The sequence below is a fragment of the Macaca fascicularis genome, chromosome 14 (genome assembly GCF_037993035.2).
Source record: "Macaca fascicularis isolate 582-1 chromosome 14, T2T-MFA8v1.1".
NCBI lineage: Eukaryota > Metazoa > Chordata > Mammalia > Primates > Cercopithecidae > Macaca > Macaca fascicularis.
The window spans coordinates 7,872,228-7,894,796 of record NC_088388.1 but is presented as its reverse complement, the minus strand read 5'-3'; the positions used below and the strand labels follow the sequence as shown (position 1 = coordinate 7,894,796).

General features: G+C 48.8%; 2 protein-coding genes across 18 annotated transcripts in view; both read left to right on the top strand.

Annotated features, from left to right (window-relative positions):
- The window catches only part of DPP3 (dipeptidyl peptidase 3), a 29,409-nt gene extending 19,720 nt beyond the window's left edge, over positions 1-9,689 (top strand). For both annotated transcript variants that reach the window (XM_045372162.2, XM_045372161.2), the window contains exons 17-18: positions 4,366-4,528; positions 9,109-9,689. In XM_045372162.2, the coding sequence (XP_045228097.2) occupies positions 4,366-4,528; positions 9,109-9,281 (336 nt within the window). In that variant the 3' untranslated portion in view covers positions 9,282-9,689. The remainder of the gene's footprint in view (positions 1-4,365; positions 4,529-9,108) is intronic.
- Positions 9,690-10,996: 1,307 nt separating this feature from the next.
- The window catches only part of BBS1 (Bardet-Biedl syndrome 1), a 25,232-nt gene continuing 13,659 nt past the window's right edge, over positions 10,997-22,569 (top strand). For 3 of the 16 annotated variants that reach the window (XR_012423036.1, XM_045372165.3, XM_045372164.3), the window contains exons 1-8: positions 10,997-11,068; positions 11,372-11,448; positions 11,565-11,599; positions 15,693-15,965; positions 16,829-16,875; positions 16,983-17,021; positions 17,158-17,230; positions 21,863-21,994. Coding sequence is in view for 14 of the 16 variants with exons in the window: in XM_045372165.3 (XP_045228100.1) it covers positions 11,022-11,068; positions 11,372-11,448; positions 11,565-11,599; positions 15,693-15,965; positions 16,829-16,875; positions 16,983-17,021; positions 17,158-17,230; positions 21,863-21,994 (723 nt within the window). In the remaining 2 variants the exon portion in view is untranslated. The remainder of the gene's footprint in view (positions 11,069-11,371; positions 11,449-11,564; positions 11,600-15,692; positions 15,966-16,828; positions 16,876-16,982; positions 17,022-17,157; positions 17,231-21,862; positions 21,995-22,569) is intronic. The other 13 variants (XR_012423037.1, XM_074013137.1, XM_074013136.1 and 10 more) reach the window with 7 other exon arrangements.

The following is a 22,569-nucleotide window of genomic DNA, read 5'->3' as shown; positions in this document are numbered from 1 at the left end:
GGGCGAGGTGGCGGGCGCCTGTAATCCCAGCTACACGGGAGGCTGAGGCAGGAGAATGGCGTAAACCTGGGAGTCGGAGCTTGCAGTGAGGTGAGATCCGGCCACTGCACTCCAGCCCGGGCAACAGAGCAAGACTCCGTCTCAAAAAAAAAAAAAAAGAAAAAAAAAAGTGAGGGAGAAAAGATAACCCAACAGAAAATAAGCAAAAATGAACAGAAGAGGAAAATGAATTGCCCTTGACCAACTAAGGGAAGATGCTCAACCTTGTTAGTAATTAGGTAAGCTCGACCTAAGCTACGTAAGTTACAACTGATACCCAACAGCATGGCAGAAATTGATAACTGCCAGCATCCACTTAGTAGACTGAGCAATGAGGACTGCCACCCACTGCTTTTGGAAGGCTGAATTACATATGAATTTCAAGAAACAGCAGCATCATCTCTTAAAGTTGTGCATTCCTGTCACCTACACAGAATCAGTTCTGGAAAAACTTGCATCTGTTCATCAGGAGACATACAGGGATGTTCACATCTGCATTATTAGCAAAAAGCACCAGCTGGGCGCAGTGGCTCACGCCTGTAATCCCAGCAATTTCGGAGGCCGAGGCGGGCAGATCACCTGAGGTCAGGAGTTTCAGACCAGCCTGGTTAACATGGTGAAACCCCATCTCTACTAAAAGTACAAAAAGGCCAGGCGCGGTGGCTCATGCCTGTAATCCCAACACTTTGGGAGGCTGAGGCGGGCAGATCACCTGAGGTTAGGAGTTCAAGACCGGCCTGGCCAACATGGTGAAACCCCTTCTCTACTAAAACTAAAAAATTAGCCGGGTGTGGTGGCATGCGCCTGTAGTCCCAGCTACTCGGGAGGCTGAGGCAGGAGAATCACTGGAACCCGGGAGGTGGAGGTTGCAGTGAGCCGAGATCGTGCCACTGCACTCCAGCCTGGTAACAGCGAGATTCCATCTCAAAAAAAAAAAAAAAAAAAAGTACAATATCAAGGATAGTGGTTTCCTTAGATGGGGGCAGCCACAGAGTGCAGTCAAGTAGAAGCAGTAGAACTAACTCTGAGGTGAGGTGGGGGTTGTATGAGTGTCTGTTTTTCTTTTTGGTGTTTTTTTTTTGTTTTTGTTTGTTTGTTTGTTTGTTTTTGAGATGGAGTCTCGCTCTGTTGCCCAGGCTGGAATGCAGTGGCAAGTTCTTGGCTTATTGCAGCCTCCGTCTCCCGGGTTCAAGCGATTCTCCTCCCGAGTAGCTGGAATTACAGGCACGTGCCACCACACCCAGCTAATTTTGTTTGTTTGTTTGTTTTTGAGATGGAGTCTCGCTCTGTCACCCAGGCTGGAGTGCAGTGGCTGCGATCTCGGCTCACTGCAAGCTCCGCCTCCCAGGCCATTCTCCTGCCTCAGCCTCCCGAGTAGCTGGGACTACAGGTGCCCACCACCGTGCCTAGCTTATTTTTTGTATTTTTAGTAGAGACGGGGTTTCACTGTGGTCTCGATCTCCTGACCTTGTGATCCGCCCACCTTGGCCTGCCATAGTGCTGGGATTACAGGCATGAGCCACCACGCCCAGCCTTTTTTTTTTTTTGAGACCAAGCCTCGCTCTGTTGCCCAGACTGGAGTGCAGTGGCACAATCTCGGCTCACTACAGCCTCCGCCCTCCAGGTTCATGCCATTCTCCTGCCTCAGCCTCCCGAGTAGCTGGGACTACAGGTGCCCGCCACCATGCCTGGCTAATTTTTTGTATTTTTAGTAGAGACAGCTAAAAGACACTGTGTTAGCCAGGATGGTCTCCATCTCCTGCCCTTGTGATCCACCCGCCTCAGCCTCCCAAAGTGCTGGGATTACAGGCGTGAGCCATCGTGCCTGGCCAAACTTTTTGTATTTTTAATAGAGACGGAGTTTCACATTGTTAGCCAGGATGGTCTTGATCTACTGATCTCATGATCCGCCCGCCTCGTTCTCCCAAAGTGTTGGGATTACAGGCGTGAGCTACTGCGCCTGGCCCCAGTGTCTGTTTTAATGTTATTTACAGTATACATACTATATCTTGTATGTGTAAGAAATGTTTTATTTTATTTTATTTTTTTTATTTTTGAGACGGAGTCTCGCTCTGTCGCCCAGGCTGGAATGCAGTGGCCGGATCTCGGCTCACTGCAAGCTCTGCCTCCCGGGTTCCCGCCATTCTTCTGCCTCAGCCTCCCGAGTAGCTGGGACTACAGGCGCCTGCCACCTCGCCCGGCTAGTTTTTTGTATTTTTTAGTAGAGACGGGGTTTCACCGTGTTAGCCAGGATGGTCTTGATCTCCTGATCTCGTGATCCGCCCGTCTCGGCCTCCCAAAGTGCTGGGATTACAGGCTTGAGCCACCGCGCCCGGCCTATTTTATTTTTATTTTATTTATTTATTTATTTTTGAGATAGAGTCTCACTTTGTCACCCAGGCTCGAGTGCAATGGTGCAATCTTGGCTCACCGCAACCTTCACCTCCTGGATTCAAGCGATTCTCCCGCCTCAGCTTCCTGAGTAGCTGGGACTACAGGCACCGCCATCATGCCCGGCTAGTTTTTGTATTTTTGTAGAGACAGGGTTTCACCATGTTGGCCAAGCTGGTCTTGAACTCCTGACCTCAGGTGATCTGCCCGCCTCGGCCTCCCAAAGTGCTGGGATTACAGGTGTGAGCCACCGCACCCAACCAGAAATGTTTTATTTTATAAAGGGTAATGGTCATACCTGCCTTGTTTACATGTCAGATGAGATAATCAAATGAGAAACATTAGCTTTAATTTTGTGGGCATTTACTCTGTGCTAATCACTGATCTGTGTTTCTCACTCATTCAGTGCATTAACACTGTGAGAGAGCAGAACTATTCCTGTTTAGAGATATTCCTGTTTAGGTGTTAGAGATAGAGTGGTTTAGTAACTTGTCCGAGGTTACACTGCCTGTAAGTGACCGGGCCCAGCGTTTTGCAGGGTGTCTTAGTCCGTTTTGTGCTGTTGTAACACACCAAAATACCAGAGGCTGGGTGATTTATAAAGAACAGAAATTGGCCAGGTGTGGTGGCTCACGCCTGTAATCCCAGCACTTTGGGAGGCCAGGGCAGGGCAGATCACGAGGTCAAGAGATGGAGACCAGCCTGGCTAACACAGTGAAACCCCATCTTTACTAAAAACACAAAAAATTAGCCGGACGTGGTGGCATGTGTCTGTAGTCCCAGCTACTCGGGAGGCTGAGCTAGGAGAATTGCTTGAACCCGGGAAGCAGATGTTGCAGTGAGCCAAGATTGCTCCATTGCACTCCAGCTTGGGTGACAGAGCGAGACTCTGTCTCAGAAAAAAAAAAAAAGTGTCTGGGCGTGGTGGCTCGCGTCTGTAATCCCAGCACTTTGGGAGGCCGAGGCGGGCGGATCACGAGGTCAGGAGGTCAAGACCATCCTGGCTAACACGGTGAAACCCCGTCTCTACTAAAACTACAAAACGTTAGTTGGGTGTGGTGGCGGGTGCCTTTAGTCCCAGCTACCAGGAGGCTGAGGCAGGAGAATACCGTGGACTCGGGAGGTGGAGTTTGAAGTGAGCCAAGATCGCACCACTGCACTCCAGTCTGGGCAACAGAGCGAGACTCTGTCTCGAAAAAAAAGAACAGAAATTTATTTCTGACAGTTCTGGAGGTGGGGAAGTTCAAGATCAAGGCACCAGCTGGTTCATTGTCTGGTGAAGGCTGCTCTCCCCTTCCATCCAAGATGATACCTTGTTGACGAATTATTTGGAGGAGAGGACTGGAAGGAATGCTGTGGCCTCACATGAGAGAAGGCAAAATGGCAACAGGGCCAAACAGGCATGAAGGCTGTTTTCCTTTTTCTTTCTTTCTTTTCCTTTTTTTAGAGATGAGACAAGGTCTCACTATGTTAACCAGTCTGGTCTCAAACTCCTGAGCTCAAGTAATCCTCTCACCTCGGCCTCCCCAAGTGCCCAGGATTGCAGGCATGAGCCACCATGGCTGGCCTTTTATTTATTTATTTACTTTTTCCATAGAGATAGGGTCTTGCCACATTGTCCAGGCTGGTCTCAAACTCCTGGGCTCAAGTGATCCCCTGCCTCCTCCTCCCAAGGTACTAAGATTACAGATGTGAGCCACCACACCCAGTTTAAAGTCTCTTTTATAAGGGCCTTAATCCCATTTGTGAGGAAGGAGCCTTAATGGTTAAGTTGAAACTTAACCATAAGTTTCAACAGCGGAATTTTGGAGGGGACACATTCAAACCATAGCACAGACTGTCCAGGGCTGACCACAATCAGCTGTGGCCTGTGGCAGAGCCCTGTGGACACCGGGTAAGTGCCCATCCTAGACATTTACTCCATCCTTCCCACAGGTGCTGAAGTCCACAGGGGATGTGGCCGGAGGGCGGGCCCTGTACGAGGGGTATGCGGCAGTCACTGATGTGCCCCCGGAGTGCTTCCTCACCCTCAGGGACACGGTGCTGCTGCGTAAGGAATCTCGGAAGCTCATCGTTCAGCCCAACACTCGCCTTGAAGGTAATGGACTCTTGAGCTCCCTTAATGAGCACCACACAGGGCCCTCTGGGAAGCAATAAGAACCCATCCCAGGGCTCAGGGAGAGCAGCCTGGGATGGCCCTTCCCTTTCTGCCAGGGTCCTTCCCGTGCCAAACCTCAGGCCCTAATCTTGGTATCGGTCACCACCCACCACCCCCCCGACACACACACAGTCATGCGAGTTCTAAGACAGTGACAGAAGATTTGAAGAATACCACCAGAGCAGGGGATAGCAGAACATGCAGACTTAGGGGGAAGCCAGGCATTTGTACCAAAGGATTAGACCTGTTGGGTACCCAGGCTGGGGGTCAGGTCAGGAGGGAGCTGGGACCCAGCAAGCCTAGTGAAACCCAGTGGACAGTGTGACTTGGTCGCATCTGGGATGGTGATCAACAGCTGCATCATCCCTCTTCCTTCTCAAGCGACAATTCCGGAGCCTCGCCCTGGCCACAAGGTGCTTATATCTTTTGAATTCAAACCCCCTGGGGACCCAGCCCCTGACTGCCTTCACTTTCCTCTCACCCCTTGATTCATCTTTCCTGCTGTTTGTCACTTGAGACACCTAAGATGATGTGGTGTTATGGAGTGGTTAGAGCACCAGCTTCAGAACCGCCCTCTGACCTTGGCCTAGTCATTTGACCTTTCTAGACTTTGGTGTCTTCATTCACAAAGCCATTGTGGACCGCTTGCTGATATTATAGTGAACCTGAATTCCTTCTTAGAGTTTCTAAGTGCTTTCTGGGGATTAACCTTTTAAATCCATACAGTAGCCCAATAAGGTAGGTATTTTTGTTATCCCCATTTTACAGGTAAGGAAACTGAGGCACAGAGAGTAATTTGAGTAATTTGCACAAGGCTTATGCCTTTTTAGTGGAGAAGCCAAGAGTCAAATTAAGAGTGGTTGAGTCAGGCATGGTGGCCCCTGCCTGTAGTCCCAGCTACTTGAAAGGGTGAGGTGGGAGGATCGCTTGAGCCTAGGAGTTCAAGACTGCAGAGCAAGACCTCAGCTCTTCAAAAAAAAAAAAAAAAAAGCATTGTCCTGGGCAGTTCTGAGGGTTAAATAGAATAATATTTGTAAAAAGTCATTACCTATTATTGGTGAGGAAAAAGCATTTATTTATTTGTTTTTTGGGTGGGTTTTTTTTTTTTTTTTTGAGATGGAGTCTCACTCTGTCTCCCAGGCTGGAGTGTAGTGGCGCAATCTCGGTTCACTGCAGCCTCCGCCTCTGAGTTCAAGTGATTCTCCTGCCTCAGCCTTCCGAGTAGCTGGGATAACAGGTGCCTGCCACCACACCCAGCTAATTTTTTTTTTTTTTTTTTTTTTTTGAGACGGAGTCTCGCTCTGTCGCCTAGGCTGGAGTGCAGTGGCACGATCTCCGCTCACTGCAACCTCTGCCTCCCGGGTTCATGCCATTCTCCTGGCTCAGCCTCCCGAGTAGCTGGGACTACAGGCACCCGCCACCGTGCCCACCTAATTTTTTGTGTTTTTAGTAGAGACGGGGTTTCACCGTGTTAGCCAGGATGGTCTCAATCTCCTGACCTCGTGATCCGCTCACCTCGGCCTCCCAAAGTGCTGGGATTACAGGCGTGAGCTACCGCACCTGGCTGCTAATTTTTTTTTTTAAGTAGAGACGGAGTTTTACAATGTTGGCTAGGCTGATCTTGAACTCCTGACCTCAAGTGATCCTCCCACCTTGGCCTCACAAAGTGCTGGGATTATAGGCGTGAGCCACCGTACCCGGCCTTATTTTTTTATTTTTAATTTTGTTTATTTATTTATTTTTTGAGACAGGGTCTCACTCTGTCACCCAGGCTGGAGTACAGTGGTGTGACCTTGGCTCACTGCATCCTCTGCTTCCGGGGCTCAAGTAATTCTGTAGCCTCAGCCTCCCGAGCATCTGGCATTACACACCCGGCTAAGTTTTGTATTTTTTGTAGAGATGGGATTTCTCCATGTTGGCCTGGCTGGTCTTAAACTCCTGAGCTCAAAGTGATCCACCCTCCTCGGCCTCCCAAAGTGCTGGGATTACAGGTGTGAGCCACCATGCCCAGTGGAAAAAGCTTTTATTTTATTTCTTTCTGAGATGGAGTTTCCCTCTTGTTGCCCAGGCTGGAGTGCAATGGCGCAATCTTGGCTCATTGCAACCTCTGCCTCCCAGGTTCAAGCGATTCTCCTGCCTCAGCCTCCTGAGTAGCTGGGATTACAGGCATGTGCCGCCATGCCTGGCTAATTTTTGTATTTTCAGTAGAGACAGGGTTTTGCCATGTTGGCCAGGCTGGTCTCGAACTCCTGACCTCAGGTGATCCGCCCTCCTCGGCCTCCCAAAGTGCTGGGATTACAGGCGTGAGCCACCGTGCCCGGCTGGAAAAAGTATTTATTAAGACGCTCATTCTAGATGCTTTTCCGTGCCCTCCAGAGGCTTCCTGGGATTTAGCCCCAACCCTTGCCAGCCTCACCACCTCTTCTCTGGCTTACTGTACTCCGGGCTCCCGACCCTTCTGTTTCTTCTACCCACTGAGCTCGCTCCACTCCTACAGCCTTTAAATAGGCTGTTCTTGCTGCTTGGCATGATCTTCCTCCAGATCTTTGCCTGTCTGGTTCTTTTTGTCCTTCAGCTCCTTGTAAAATGGCACCTTGTGAGAGAGGTTGTCTCTGACCCCTCAACCTAAAGTAACTGCTTCAGTCCCTCTCTATTCTGCCACCCAGCTTTATTTTCTTCATGTGCCCATCACGCTTGCCCATTTTTTTGGTGGTCACATCTCATGATGGGAGGAGCAGCATACACCAGTGCCTCATGCACAGCCTGGCACATTGGAGTTGCTCAGTGGCTGTCAAATGAGTGCATTAACAAATCATGCCAGCCACATGGACAGTACCATCAATTGCTTTGATATGTCCAGCCCTGTGCGAGCCATGGGGGAGCCACTGGGGACCCGGAGGTGATGACAGCTCATTGGGGATGATAAGATATGGAGATAAATAATCACACAAGGGAAGTGTTAATGAGCAGCCAAAAGATATAAACAGAACTCTGAACACTTAGAGGAGGGAAGATCGCATCCATCTTTAAGAGGATCTGGGAACGTTCTGGGGAGGAAGTGGTGGTTCCCACTAGATCTGAAGAACAGGTTGGATTTTCAACGGCTGTGATGGTGATGCACTGTAAAAATTTTTTTTTTTTTTTGAGGTGGAGTCTCACTCTGTCCCGCAGGCAGTGGTGAGATCTCGGCTCACTGCAACCTCCACCTCCCGAATCAAACAATTCTCCGGCCTCAGCCTCCGAAAAGCTGGGATTACAGGCGCCCACCAACATGCCTGGCTAATTTTGTATTTTTAGTAGAGATGGGGTTTCACCATGTTGGCCAGGCTGATCTCAAACTCCTGACCTCAAGTGATCCACCTGCCTCAGCCTCCCAAAGTGCTGGGATTACAGGCGTGAGCCACCACACCCAGCCAGGTCACTGTAAAAGTTTTCTATGGATTAACTCCTGACAACCCAGAGAGAAATGGTTATTATCCTCATTTTTCAGCTGGAAAATGAGGCACAGAGGGGCTGTGTATTTGCTTGCGGTCACACAGCTTTTGGGTGGCACAGCCAGAACTTGAACTCCAGAGCCTGTGCTCTTTGCTGCTGTACAGCTTGCGATGTCATGGAACATGACAAGTTGCAGAGAGAGGCTAGAGCAGTTGAAATGTGTTTGAGGGCAGTACTTCCCAGGAGTATTCAGGGGACCCTCAGAACAGCCCATTTAACAAATTGGTAAACAGGCTCGGAGATAATGATGCCATGGTGGCTAGCATTTGTTGAGCACCCCTTCAATGTGTGACTATGTCATCACCACAGCTCCTTTACAGATGAGGAGACTGAAGCTTAGGAGGTTGGGAAACTTGCCCCAGGTCCCACAGTAGACAGATGAAGTTGTTGCTGGACTGTGAGCTTCAGGACACCAAGGACTGTATCTGTTTCACCTAGTGTGGCACCTGGTGTAAACCTTTTATTATTTATTTATTTATTTATTTATTTATTGAGGTAGAATCTCACTCTGTCGCCCAGGCTGGAGTATAGTGGCATGAGCTCCATTCACTGCAACCTCTGCCACCCAGGTTCTCCAGCCTCAGCCTCCCGAGTAGCTGGGACTACGGGCACGTGCCACCACGCCCAGCTAATTTTTTTGTATGTTTAGTATAGACAGTGTTTCACCATGTTGGCCAGGCTTGTCTCAAACTCCTGACCTCAGGTGATCCTCCCGCCTCGGCCTCCCAAGGTGCTGGGATTACAGGCATGAGCTACCGTGCCCAGCCTAAATCTTTATTTGACTGACTGAATGAATGAAAGCAGCAATGCATTTAATACTCCCCCTGTAGTATTTCCTTCCTCACAGGGTTAGTGTAAAGAGTAAATTAAGTAATTAACCTAAAACGTAGAGCACAGGTTCTTTTTGGCAGAGCTCAGTAAGAAACAGCTGCTGCTGTGATTGTGATTATTAAGACTATTATGATGATTCAGTTTCCCTATTCAAACCTTTCCCTGCTGCTATTTTATCTCCATCTCCTCCCCAGACTCAGACGTGCAGCTTCTGGAATACGAGGCCTCGGCTGCTGGCCTCATCCGATCCTTCTCCGAGCGTTTCCCAGAGGATGGACCCGAGTTGGAGGAGATCCTCACACAACTGGCCACAGCTGATGCCCGATTCTGGAAGGGCCCCAGTGAGGCCCCATCTGGCCAGGCTTGAGGAAGATGTGTGGCCTCTCCCCTAACTCCAAGAAACCAAGGCTGCAAGTGGCCCTCCATTCGTGTGTGTTTTTAGGGGCTAGGGGAGGGGGAGGGGCAGGATCTTGGACCTTGGTACTACCTCAGCTGAGGGTGGTGACACTAACCCCTTCCATTTGTCAGCACTTTCCAGCTTGCCAAGTGCTTCCCCTCTGTGATCTCATTTCATCTGCACTGCCATACCTGGAGTGAGCAAGACAGGGCTCACCATCCTGTCTACCAGATGAGGAAATAGCAGTTCTGAGAAGTCACTGGTCTAGATTCCACAGGTGGCACGTGACAGCTAGGGTTCAAAATGTTCTCACCTAATCCAGTGCTCCTCACATATTAATTTTATAACCAGACAAATAAATATTAGAGACAACCACCATATTTGTGTGGCTCCTCCTTGCCTTTGTCTGTCTTCTCATTTGCTCCCAGCAGAGTGATGGGCTCAAGGCCTGGGGAGGGAGCAAGGAGGGCCATTTTTAGCCTCCCTTCCACAACAGGATGTTGACGTTATCTCTAGATGAGGATATGCAGTCACAGAGCTAAACATAGCACAATCTTTGCAGCTCTCCTTTGTGGCATTCCTTGCATTTTTAAATGTTCCGGGGCCAGGCGCGGTGGCTCACACCTGTAATCCCAGCACTTTGGGAGGCCGAGGCGAGCAGATCACGAGGTCAGGAGTTTCAGACTAGCCTGGCCAATATGGTGAAACCTCGTCTCTATTAAAAAATAAAAAAATTAGGCCGGGCGCGGTGGCTCAAGCCTGTAATCCCAGCACTTTGGGAGGCCGAGACGGGCGGATCACGAGGTCAGGAGGCCGAGACGGGTGGATCACGAGATCAGGAGATAGAGACCATCCTGGCTAACACGGTGAAACCCCGTCTCTACTAAAAAAAAAATACAAAAAACTAGCCAGGCGAGGTGGCGGGCACCTGTAGTCCCAGCTACTCAGGAGGCTGAGGCAGGAGAATGGCCTGAACCCGGGAAGCGGAGCTTGCAGTGAGCTGTGATCCGGCCACTGCACTCCAGCCTGGGCAACAGAGTGAGACTCCGTCTCAAAAAAAAAAAAAAAAAAAATTAGCTGGGCATGGTGGCTACTGTAATCCCAGCTACTCGGGAGGCTGAGGCAGGAGAATCGCTAGAACCCGGGAGGCGGAGGTTGCAGTGAGCTGAGATCGTGCCATTGCACTCCAGCCCTGGCGACAGAGCGAGACTCCATCTCAAAAAAAAAAAAAAAAAAAAAAAAGTTGTGGGAATCTACAAACTCAACTTAAGTCAGAATCCTCTGCATTTGCCCCATAACCTTCATGTTTTGTTTCTCTGGGCCTGGACCTCTACAGTAAGGCAGCAAGACAGGACCTGACCCCTTTTCAACCGGGTAACCATGAAGATGGAGACAGGAGGAGTTTGCTTTGCTGCTCATAAATGCAAGAAGGGGCTTCTTTCCAACCCTGGAAGCCAAAGGGCCCTGTGGCTGACCCAGAGACTCTAAGACCCAGACGCCTGGAAAGGCGGCTCTGACTGGGAAGGAGGAAAGATAAATAAGCTGGGAGAGATTCCTCAACCCAGGAGGGTGGCCAGCGCGTCCTCCTCAGCCTAGAGGAGAAAGCTTGGCGCCCGGAACCTTTGTACTCGCGCTTCCCAGCGCTCGGGCATTATTGGGCGTTACGCGGCGGCGGGGGAGGGGCCGGTTGCCAGGACGACGCCTGCGAAAATGGCCGCTGCGTCCTCATCGGATTACAACGGCTGCGGAGCTGAGAGGTGAAGGCGGGGCCCCTCAAGGCTTCTTTTCCCACCCGTGTAAAGAGGGTCCCTTGGTCCCCGGGTTCTGGGCTCCTGCTGTTCTCGGGCAGTCTGGAAGGACTCTTATAGAGGTCAAATAGGGAAACCGAGGCCTAAGATGTGCATATGTGTGTCTGGAGGTCGCTCGGTGAGCCAGTGGCGGAGCCTGGACTTGTACCCAGACGTTCTGTACCTTACGTTCAGAGTGACCTGTACCAGCTTACTCAAAGTTTTCTTCCCCTTCCATGGGACTCACTCCCCAACTCTTTCCCCCACTCCCAGCAATGAGGCCAATTCGAAATGGTTGGATGCGCACTACGACCCAATGGCCAACATCCACACCTTTTCTGCCTGCCTAGGTGAGTCTCTGGAACCAGGAACCCTGGGTTCTAGTGGGATGGGGAGTCAGACAATGGTCCTGTAGTGAAGCCTCTGGGATATCTGAGACCCTGGTTTTGGCCCTTTTGTTTTCCAGCGCTGGCAGATTTGCATGGGGATGGGGAATACAAGGTAAGCATATCACCCTCGCAGGAGAGTTGAGGGTAGGGGGATGTACCCAGAAATGAGATTTCCCGACGGCTGAAAAGAGGCCCAGCATACTCTGGAATTCACATATACTGTGAAAAAGCACATTTAGCGTTAAATTTTGTTTTTATGTGGAAAGTGAGGAGAACGTATTAATTTCATAATACAGACTGCAGAAAGTAAAGCAGATCAAATATTTCTAGGGATTCTACTAAGACAAAGCCTTTTACTTTTAGTTAACATGATTTCCTTGTTGGAAGGGCAAATCCCTTGGTTGGTGGGGGGCGGCATTAGAATCTGGAGGGAAAGTAAAAGGGAGGGAAGTTAACGTTTTGTTTATCAAAAGATTTTAAGATTGGCCATGAGCTGTCAATTGTTGAAGCTGGATAATGGGATATATGGGGGTTCACTATATCTCTTTACTTTTGTATGTGGATGAAAATTTTCCATAGTAAAAATGTTAAATTTTTTTTTTTTTTTTTTTTTTTTTTGACGCGGAGTCTTGCTCTGTGCCCCAGGCTGGAGTGCAGTGGCGTGATCTCGGCTCACTGCAAGCTCCGCTCCCCCGGGTTCACGCCATTCTCCTGCCTCAGCCTCCCGAGTAGCTGGGACTACAGGCGCCCGCCACCTCGCCCGGCTAATTTTCTTGTATTTTTAGTAGAGACGGGGTTTCACCGTGTTAGCCAGGATGGTCTCGATCTCCTGACCTCATGATCCGCCCGTCTCGGCCTCCCAAAGTGCTGGGATTACAGGCTTGAGCCACTGCGCCCGGCCAAAAAAATGTTAAATTTTAAATTTAATTTTAAGGCCAGCATGGTGGCTCACGCCTGTAATCCCAGCACTTTGGGAAGCTGAGGCGGGTGGATCACTTGAAATCAGGAGTTCAAGACCAGCCTGTCCAACATGGTGAAACACCATCTCTACTAAAAATACAAAAATTAGCCGGGCATGGTGGTGGGCAACGGTAATCCTAGCTACTTGGGAGGCTGAGGCAGGAGAATCGGTTGAACCCGGGAGGTGGAAGTTGAGTGAGCCGAGATCATGCCACTATACTCCAGCCTGGATGACAGAGTGAGATTCCATTTAATTTTAAATTAAAAATATATTTTTAAATAAATATATATTTAATTTTAAATAAAAATGTAAATAAAGTTTAAAAGATGTAAATTTTTTAAAGGTAGAGAAATATATTTGGATAAAAGAAAGGAAGTTAGCATGGATTCAGTATCCATTTCTGGACTAGACCTTCCGTGGAGGCACATAAACATAGATTTTATTTATTCCCATTTTGTGAATGGGAAAATAGTTTCAAAGAGGTTAAGTTTACTTAATTTGTAACTGGGTCTGTTTGATTTCAAGTCTTGTGCTTTTTCACCATAGCTCACTCACCATGGGCAACGACACCACGATAGATAAATCATGTGGGTAGCTAGAAGATTGTCCTGGAATCCTACCCCACATAGAGAGTGCAATAGGACTTAGTGGTTTTTGTCCCCAAATTCCTATCCATAATGCATTCAGTAATTCAGCAAGTGTATAGTGAGTCCCTACTGTGTGTCAGGCATTGTTGGGACTCTACACTTAGAAATACATCAGCATGTAGTCAGGAGGATATACAGACACTGTCAACAATTATTCCATGATATTGATTGAACACCTAGTTAGTATTTGGCTCTGGGCTTACAGTAGTGAGGGAAGAGAAACCACAGACACAGTAGCTAATAAGAAATGTTAGCCAGGCACAGTGGCTCATGCCTGTAATCCCAGGACTTTACGAGGCCAAGGCAGGTAGATCATGAGGTGGAGTTCGAGACCAGCCTGGCCAACATGGTGAAACCCCATCTGTACTAAAATACAAAAATCAGCCAGGCGTGGTGGCGGGCGCCTGTAATCCCAGCTACTTGAGAGGCTGAGGCAGGAGAATGACTTGAAACTGGAAGGCGGAGGTTTCAGTGAGCTGAAATCACACCATTGCACTCCAACCTGGGTGACAGAGCGAGACTCCATCTTAAAAAAACAAAAGAAAGAAATGTTAAATACCTTCACATAATAGAATGTTTAATGGCTAGTTTATTCACCATTGAGCCCCAGCATCTAGCCCAGTGCCTGGCACAAAGTTGGTACTTGATAAATATTTGTGAGGAAGTGAGTAGATGCTAAAATTGAACATTCTGATGTGGTCCCTGGAAAGTATTATGGGGGCGCCAGTGAGAACAATGGATTCTATCTGGAGGCACCAGGAAGCAGTAATGTGTAAACTGGGCATTTAAGGATGAATGAAGTCTATCAAGAAGTCAAGGATGAGAGGATGGGGAAGGCATTTCAGGTAAAAGAAACAGCAAAAGCAGAGGCACAGAGGCTTAGAAGTTCATAGCATACTTGGAAAGAATAAATGTGAAGTTAGAAAGTTGAGGCCCATATAAAATAACTACCACATAAAAAAAGTAGTTAAGACTATGGCTTTGGGTTCAGACAGACCTAGCTCTACCACTTTATAGCTGTGTGACTTTACTTAACATCTCTAAGACACAGCTTCCTCATTTGAGAAATGAGGCTAATAATGGTACCTGCTTCACAAGGTTGTTGAAAGCCCGGTGTAGTGGCGCACATCTGTAGTCCTAGCTGCTTGGGAGGCTAAGGTGGGAAGATCGCTTAAGCCCAGGAGTTCGAGGCTGCAGTGACCCATGATTGCACCACTGCACTCCAGCCTAGGTGACAGAGCAAGACCCAGTCTCTTAAAAATAATAAGATTGTCGGCCGGGTGCAGTGGCTCACGCCTGTAATCCCAGCACTTTGGGAGGCCAAGGCGGGCGGATCACAAGGTCAGGAGATCAAGACCATCATGGCGAACATGGTGAAACCCCATCTCTACTGAAAATACAAAAAAATTAGCCGGGGCCGGGCGCGGTGGCTCACGCCTGTAATCCCAGCACTTTGGGAGGCCGAGGTGGGTGAATCACAAGGTAAGGAGATCGAGACTACGGTGAAACCCCGTCTCTACTAAAAATACAAAAAATTAGCCGGGTGCGGTGGCGGGCACCTGTAGTCCCAGCTACTCGGGAGGCTGAGGCAGGAGAACGGCGTGAACCCGGGAGGCGGAGCTTGCAGTGAGCCGAGATCGCGCCACTGCACTCCAGCCTGGGGTACAGAGCGAGACTCCGTCTTTAAAAAAAAAAAAAAAAAAATTAGCCGGGCGTGGTGGCAGGCGCCTGTAGTCCCAGCTTCTCGGGAGGCTGAGGCAGGAGAATGGCGTGAACCCGGGTGGCGACGGAGCTTGCAGTGAGCGGAGATCGCGCCACTGCACTCCAGCCTGGGAGACAGAGCGAGACTCCATCTCAAAAATAATAATAATAATAATAATAAGATTGTCAAGAGGGTTAAATGAAAGGATGCATGCAGTTTCTGATGTGGTCCCTGGCACATACTGTATGATCAGTAGCCAGCCTTTCTTGGGTACCCACTTTCTGGCCAGAGCACAGCAATGGGAAGTGTGATAGGAAACAAGTTGGGAACTAGATCAGAGGGGCCTACCAGGCCTCATTCAGGGGAATGGGCTTGTGTGGCAGCTCCAGCAGCTTAGAAGATGGATTGGAGGGTGGAAAACTGAGAGACCAAAAAGCTTGGTTCCCCTCTGTGTGTCCACAGAGCACATCCTGCCCTGCATTTGGAAACCAGGCTTCAGCAGCCCAGATATGGGTGTCCCCATCCCTCCCACACTGAGCTCTACCACTGTCCCAGTGTCTCTCTAGAAGTGCCTGGCATGGAAGAAATGTTTGCTGAATGAATAAGAAAAACATCAACTGCCACTTATTCCTCAGTAGCACTTACCAGGTTCTGTAACTCATTATCTCACTTGATTTTCACCACATACCATGAAAGTATTCTCATTTTGCAAGTGGGAAACCTGAGATTCAGAAAGGTTAGTCAACTTTCCCAAGGTCAGGCAGCTTGAAAGCCTGAAGGCAAAGCCTTTATTGGTGCAGGAATGAATGAATGCGCACCAGCAATAAGGCAAGAAGAGGGTCAGTGGGGAGGTCTTCAGACCCTGAGCCTAGAATGAGCCATCCTCTCCCTGCAGCTGGTGGTAGGGGACCTTGGCCCTGGTGGGCAGCAGCCCCGCCTGAAGGTGCTCAAAGGACCACTGGTGATGACCGAAAGCCCACTACCTGCTCTGCCAGCTGCTGCTGCCACCTTCCTCATGGAGCAACATGAGCCCCGGACCCCAGCTCTGGCACTTGCTTCAGGCCCTTGTGTCTATGTGTATAAGAATCTCAGACCTTACTTCAAGTTCAGCCTGCCCCAATTGCCTCCAAATCCTCTGGAACAAGACCTTTGGAACCAGGCCAAAGAAGTAAATAACATGGGAGTTGGGAACCAGAAGGCAAAGATGGCAGCCACTGGGAGAGGAGGGCTGGGCTCCTGGGAAGAAGGTGGGCTGGTGGCAGGAGGTCAGTTATAGTCCATCTCTGACAGCAGCAGTGGTGGCACTTCTTTTTTTTTTTTTTTTTTGAGACGGAGTTTCACTCTTGTTGCCCGGAGTAGAGTGCAATGGCGTGATCTTGGTTCACTGCAGCCTCCGGCTCCTGGGTTCAAGCAATTCTTCTGCCTCATCCTCCTGAGTAGCTGGGATTACAGGCACCAGCAACCACGCCTGACTAATTTTTTGTATGTTTTAGTAAGAGACAAGATTTTGCCATGTTGGCCAGGCTACTCTCAAACTCCTGGCCTCATGTGATCTGTCTGCCTCGGCCCCACAAAGTGCTGGGATTACAGGCATGAACCACCATGCCCAGCCTAGTGGTGGCACTTTTGGACAAGTTGCTGCACTTGGCTACTCAGCAGTGGCTCCCAGAGAGGCACTGAGCCAGTCCCCTTAGAGAGTGGAACCCAGAAAATTCCTCTGCACTAGCCACATCCCTGCCCAACTTTGAGGTAGATGAAACCAAAGAAGGCAGGGGCCTATCAGAAGGAGGACTGGAAACACCAAGAGAGGAGGGGAATTTGGGGAAGCGCCGATAAATGGGATGATGAACATGGCCCTGAGACTGGATTCAGCTAACGGGCGTGAGCTTGGGGCTCAGTGCAGAGGCAGGCTGGCAGGGAGACAGAGACCAAGAGGTACCCCCAGAAGTGTGGAGCTCTCTGAGGGCATGGGCGTTGGGTTTCCTGCCTGGCTTGAGCTCACAGGCTCACCCTTCTTCCACATTTTCACAGGACCGGATTGACCCCTTAACCCTGAAGGAGATGCTGGAGAGCATCCGGTGAGAGGCTGCCTTCCCCTTCATCCCCCTCCTCACTCCTTCATCCCATCTGAGCCCCAGGGCCCCATTCCTCCACTTGGCTGCCATGCTGGCCCCTTTCCTTGCAGGGAGACGGCAGAGGAGCCGTTGTCCGTCCAGTCACTCAGGTAAGGGCCCTGTGGAGGGCCAGGGTTTGGGAGGCTCCAGGTGGAGGAAGCAGCCACCAGATTGTGCCAGAATGATAGAAGAGGGCAGTGAGGCCGGGGCCTGCTGTGTGTCTCTGTGTGTTCTCTGTGTGTCTAGGTTTCTGCAGCTGGAGCTGAGTGAAATGGAGGCATTTGTAAACCAACACAAGTCCAACTCCATCAAGCGGCAGGTAATATCCCCTTCTCTTTTTATTTCCCTCTAAAAAAATTTACATTTTTTTAAAAGACCGCTTAACATCAGTGGTAAATTCTATAAGCAAACCCAACCAGTATCTCTTTGCTGTATTCCTTCCAGCCATGCCATGTGTGTGTAATCATAAAGCTGCAGTGCCTTCCGCATTCCAGTTAGTAGTGACAGGTTGTTTTGTATTTTTGTTGTTGTTGTTGTTGTTGTTGTTGTTTGAGACAGTCTTGTTCTCACCCAGGCTGGAGTGCAGTGGCATAACCTCAGCTTACTGCAACCTCTGTCTCCCAGGTTCAAGCGATTCTCGATTCTCCTGCCTCAGCCTCCCGAGTAGCTGGGATTACAGGCATGTGCCACCACGCCCGACTAATTTTTGTATTTTTAATAGAGATGGGGTTTCGCCATGTTGGCCAGGCTGGTCTCCAACTCCTGACCTCAGGTGATCCGCCCGCCTTGGCCTCCCAAAGTGCTGGAATTACAGGCGTGAACCACCACACCCGGCTGACAGCTTTTTTTTTTTTTTTTTTTTTTTTTTGAGACGGAGTCTCGCTCTGTCGCCCAGGCTGGAGTGCAGTGGCGCGATCTCGGCTCACTGCAAGCTCCGCCTCCCGGGTTCACGCCATTCTCCTGCCTCAGCCTCCCGAGTAGCTGGGACTACAGGCGCCCACAACCGCGCCCGGCTAATTTTTTGTATTTTTAGTAGAGACGGGGTTTCACCGTGGTCTCGATCTCCTGACCTTGTGATCCGCCCGCCTCGGCCTCCCAAAGTGCTGGGATTACAGGCGTGAGCCACCGCGCCCGGCGACAGCTTTTAATATATAGATATATAGTCAGCAGGACACAGATTCTGAGAAAAAGATAGATACAAACATACATACATACATACGTACATACACAGATACATAGAAATAAAAAAAGATCATGTTACATAAATTGCACATAACTTTTGTTTTCTTGAGAGTAAAGGTAATAGATTTTTATTACAGAAATTTTGGAAAAACAAAGAGGGGTATATAGGCCAAGTGCATTGACTCATGCCTGTAATCCCAGCACTTTGGGAGGCCAAGGAGGGGATAATTGGAGGCCAGGAGTTTGTGACCAGCCTGGGCAAGAAAAAAGCGAGACTTCTTTTTTAAGTTAGCTGGGTGTGGTGGCATGTGCCTGTAGTCCCAACTGCTCAGTAGGCTAAGGCAGGAGGATTGCTGGAGCCCAGGAATTGAAGGCTGCAGTGAGCTATGATTGTGCCAGTGCACTTTAGCCTGGGCAACAGAGTGACGAGAACTTTTTTTTTGTTTTGAGACAGTCTCGCTCTGTCACCCAGTCCTGCCCCCACCACCCAGAAAAAGAGGGAAGTATAAAGGAAAAATATAAATATGACTGTAATTTCACTACTGAGAGATCCAAAATATACCTATTCTTACCATTTTGATATATTTTCTTCGTAAGTATGCTTTTATATCCTGCTTCTCTTGAGTATGTAACATATTTTGAGCATTCGTCTTTAGGAACTTCATTGTTAATGGCCTCTTGATTATGTCACTGACTATTCAGTATTTCCTTCATACTTTGTTTATATAACCATTCACATCCAGGTCATTAGACAAATGTTTCCCTTTTATTCACTTCCTACTTTTTGTAGTTATAATTTTAATGCCTTTATTGATGAACCTATGCATTGGTGAGACCTAGTGGTTCTTTTTTTTTTTTTTTTTTTGAGATGAAGTCTTGCTCTGTAACCAGGCTAGAATGCAGTGGTGTGATCTCAGCTCACTGCAACCTCTGCCTCCCGGGTTCAAGTGATTCTCATGCCTCAGCCTCCCGAATAGCTGGGATTACAGGTGCCCTCCACTGCGCCCGGCTAAATTTTGTATTTTTTAGTTAGAGATGGGGTTTCACCATCTTGGCCAGGCTGATCTCGAACTCCTGACCTCGTGATCACCTGCCTTGGCCTCCCAAAGTGCAGGGATTACAGGCATGAGCCACCACGCCCAGCCGATCTAGTGGTTCTTGACCTAGGGGCACCAACCCTCAGTCCAGGAACAGACTCCCAGAGCTGTCTTGCAGTTTAGAAAGCCCCATGGGAACCATCCACCCCATAGAGGCCACGCTCACTGAACACACTGACAAACACATGCCTCAGACTTTGGCTTGTGTTAGACCAATTCTGTGAGAAACACTGCTCTCTCCTGCTGATCAGCAGCTTTGACATCCACAGTTGTCAATATCTTTGAGTCCTTTTAAAATGGGGAAGTGAATTAATTACTGCTTAAAAGATGCAGTTTGGAGGGGGCAGTCTTCTCAAGTATCTGTCATGGTTACCACTCACATCTTTTTTTTTTTTTGAGACAGAGTTTTGCTTGTTGCCCAAGCTGGAGTGTAATGGCACGATCTCAGCTCACTGCAACCTCCGCCTCCTGGGTTCAAGCGATTCTCCTGCCTCAGCCTCCTGAGTAGCTGGGATTACAGGTGTGCACTACCACGTCCAGCTAATTCTTTGTATTTTTAGTAGAAATAGGGTTTCACCATGTTAGCCAGGCTAGTCTCAACTCCTGACCTCAGGTGATCTGCCCACCTTGGCCTCCCAAAGTGCTGGGATTACAGGCGTGAGCCACTGCACCCAGCTTATTCTTTTTTTTTTTAAGAGATGGGATCTCACCATGTTGCCCAGGCTGGTCTCAAACTCCTGATCTCAAGTGATCCTCCCACCTGGGCCTCCCAAAGTGCTGGGATTACAGGCACGAGCCACCTTATTTGGCCTATATTCACATATTTTTAAAACTAGGATTATACTAATGTAATTTTTTTTTCTTTTCATTTTTTTGAGATGGAGTTTCGCTCCTGTTGCCCAGGCTGGAGTGCAATGGCGCGATCTCAGCTCATCGCAACCTCTGCTTCCTGGTTTCAAGCGATTCTCCTGCTTCAGCCTCCCGAGTAGCTGCAAATACAGGCATGTGCCACCACGCCTGGCTAATTTTGTATTTTTAGTAGAGACAGGGTTTCTCCCTGTTGTTCAGGCTGGTCTCAAACTCCCAACCTTATGTGATCCGCCCACCTCGGCCTCCCAAAATGCTGGGATTATAGGCGTGAGCCACTGCGCCCAGCCTTTTATCTTCTTTTATTTTCTTTTTTTTTTTTTTTGAGGTAGAGTCTCCTTCTGTCGCTGAGGCTTGAGTACAATGGCACGATCTCAGCTCACTGGAACCTCCACTTCCCGGGTCCAAGCAATTCTGCCTCAGCCTCCCGAGTAGCTGGGATTATAGGTACCCGCCATCATGCCGGGCCAAATTTTGTATTTTTGTAGAGATGGGGTTTCTTTTTTTTTTTTTTTTTTTTTTTTGAGATGGAGTCTTGCTCTGTCGCCCAGACTGGAGTGCAGTGGCACCACCTCGGCTCACTGCAGCCTCTGCCTCCCAGGTTCCAGCTATCCTCCTACCTCAGCCTCCTGGGTCACTGGGATTACAGGTGCATGCCACCATGCCTGGCTAATTTTCATACTTTTAGTAGAGATAGGGTTTCACTATGTTTGCCAGGCTGGTCTCGAGCTCCTGACCTCAGGTGGTCTGCCCCCAAAGTGCTTGGATTATAAGGGTGAGCCACTACGCCCAGCTGAGATGGGGTTTCACCATGTTGGCCAGGCTGGTCTTGAACTTCTGACCTCAGGTGATCTGCCCGCTTAAGCCTCCCAAAGTGCTGGGCTTACAGGTGTGAGCCACCACGCCCAGCCCTTTTCTTTTCTTTCTTTCTTTTTTTTGTAAGACGGGGTCTTACTCTGTCAGTCAGGCTGGAATACAGTGGCAGGATTATAGCTCACTGGAGCATCGAACTCCTGGGCTCAAGGGATCCTCCTGCCTCAGCCTCCTGAGTACCTGGGACTACAGGTGCATGCCATCACACCTGGCTAATTTTTTATTTTTATTTTTTGTAGAGTTGGGGGTCTCATTTTGCTGCCCAAGCTGACCTCAGACTCCTGGGCTCATGCAATCCATCTGCCTTGGTCCCCAAAAGTGCTGGGATTACAGGCATGATCCACTGAGCCTGGCCCAAATATTCTTTTAAAATATGACTTTTAAAAAAATGACTTCAGCCGGGCATGGTGGCTCATGCATGTAATCCCAGCACTTTGGGGGCTGAGGCAGGTGGATCACAAGGTCAGGAGTTCAAGACCAACCTGGGCAACATGGTGAAACCCTGTTTCTACTAAAAATACAAAAATTAGCTGGGCATGGTGGCGTATGCCTATAATCTCAGCTAGTTGGGAGGCTGAGGCAGGAGAATCGCTTGAACCTGTGAGGCAGAGGTTGCAGTGAGCCGAGATTGTACCACTGCACTCCTGCTTGGGCGACAGAGTGAGACCCTGTCTCAAAAAAAAAAAAAAAAAAAAAAAGACTACATAGTTTTTGATCATATGGATAGCTCATAATTGACTTAAGACAATCTTCTTTTGTTAGAAAGTTAGATTTGTTGCAGCAAACACCTTTGTACTTAAATTTTCTGTCACATCTCTGATATATCCTCTTCATCCTCCTTTACTCTCTTTCTTTCCTCCTGTGGCATTCTGGGAGTATCTTGGGGGTGGTGTGTGGAGGTTCCCTGGGTGACCCCTGGAGTCATTCTGTAGACAGTTATCACCACCATGACCACCTTGAAGAAGAACCTGGCTGACGAGGATGCTGTGTCTTGCCTGGTGCTGGGCACCGAGAACAAGGAGCTCCTGGTGCTTGATCCCGAGGCTTTCACCATTTTAGCCAAGGTCAGTGTCAGGTCTGACCCTGGGCACACTGGAGGCTCGGGCTACGTTCTCTCCCCATGCTTCACAGTTAGTTCTGGGTGATATATATGTTCCTTGTAGAAAAATTAGAAACTAGATAAGCATAAAGAAAGATATATATCAAAAAATCCTGCCGCCCATGGATATATACAATTAAAGTTGAGGCATAGGTCTTTCTAGACATTTTCATATTTAGACATAGATATATAACTTGATGTAAATACTTAACTTTATGAAAACAGGATTAGCTGGGTGTGGTGGTCCATGCCTCTAACCCTAGTGCTTTGGGAGGCCAAAGCAGGAGGATGGCTTAAGCCCAAAAGTTTGAGGCTGCAGTGAGCTATGATTGTGGCACTGCACTCCAGCCTGGGTGACAGAGTAAGACCCTGTCTCTAAAAACAATAAGTAAATAAATAAATAAAAGCAGGAGGTTCATGTAGCATGTTCTTTTCATGTAGCAGTATATCATTGGTGTCTTTCTGTATCTATAAAACCACATCAGCCTTTTGTTTTTTTTGTTCTTTTTTTTTTTGTTTTTGAGTCACCTGTGTCACCCA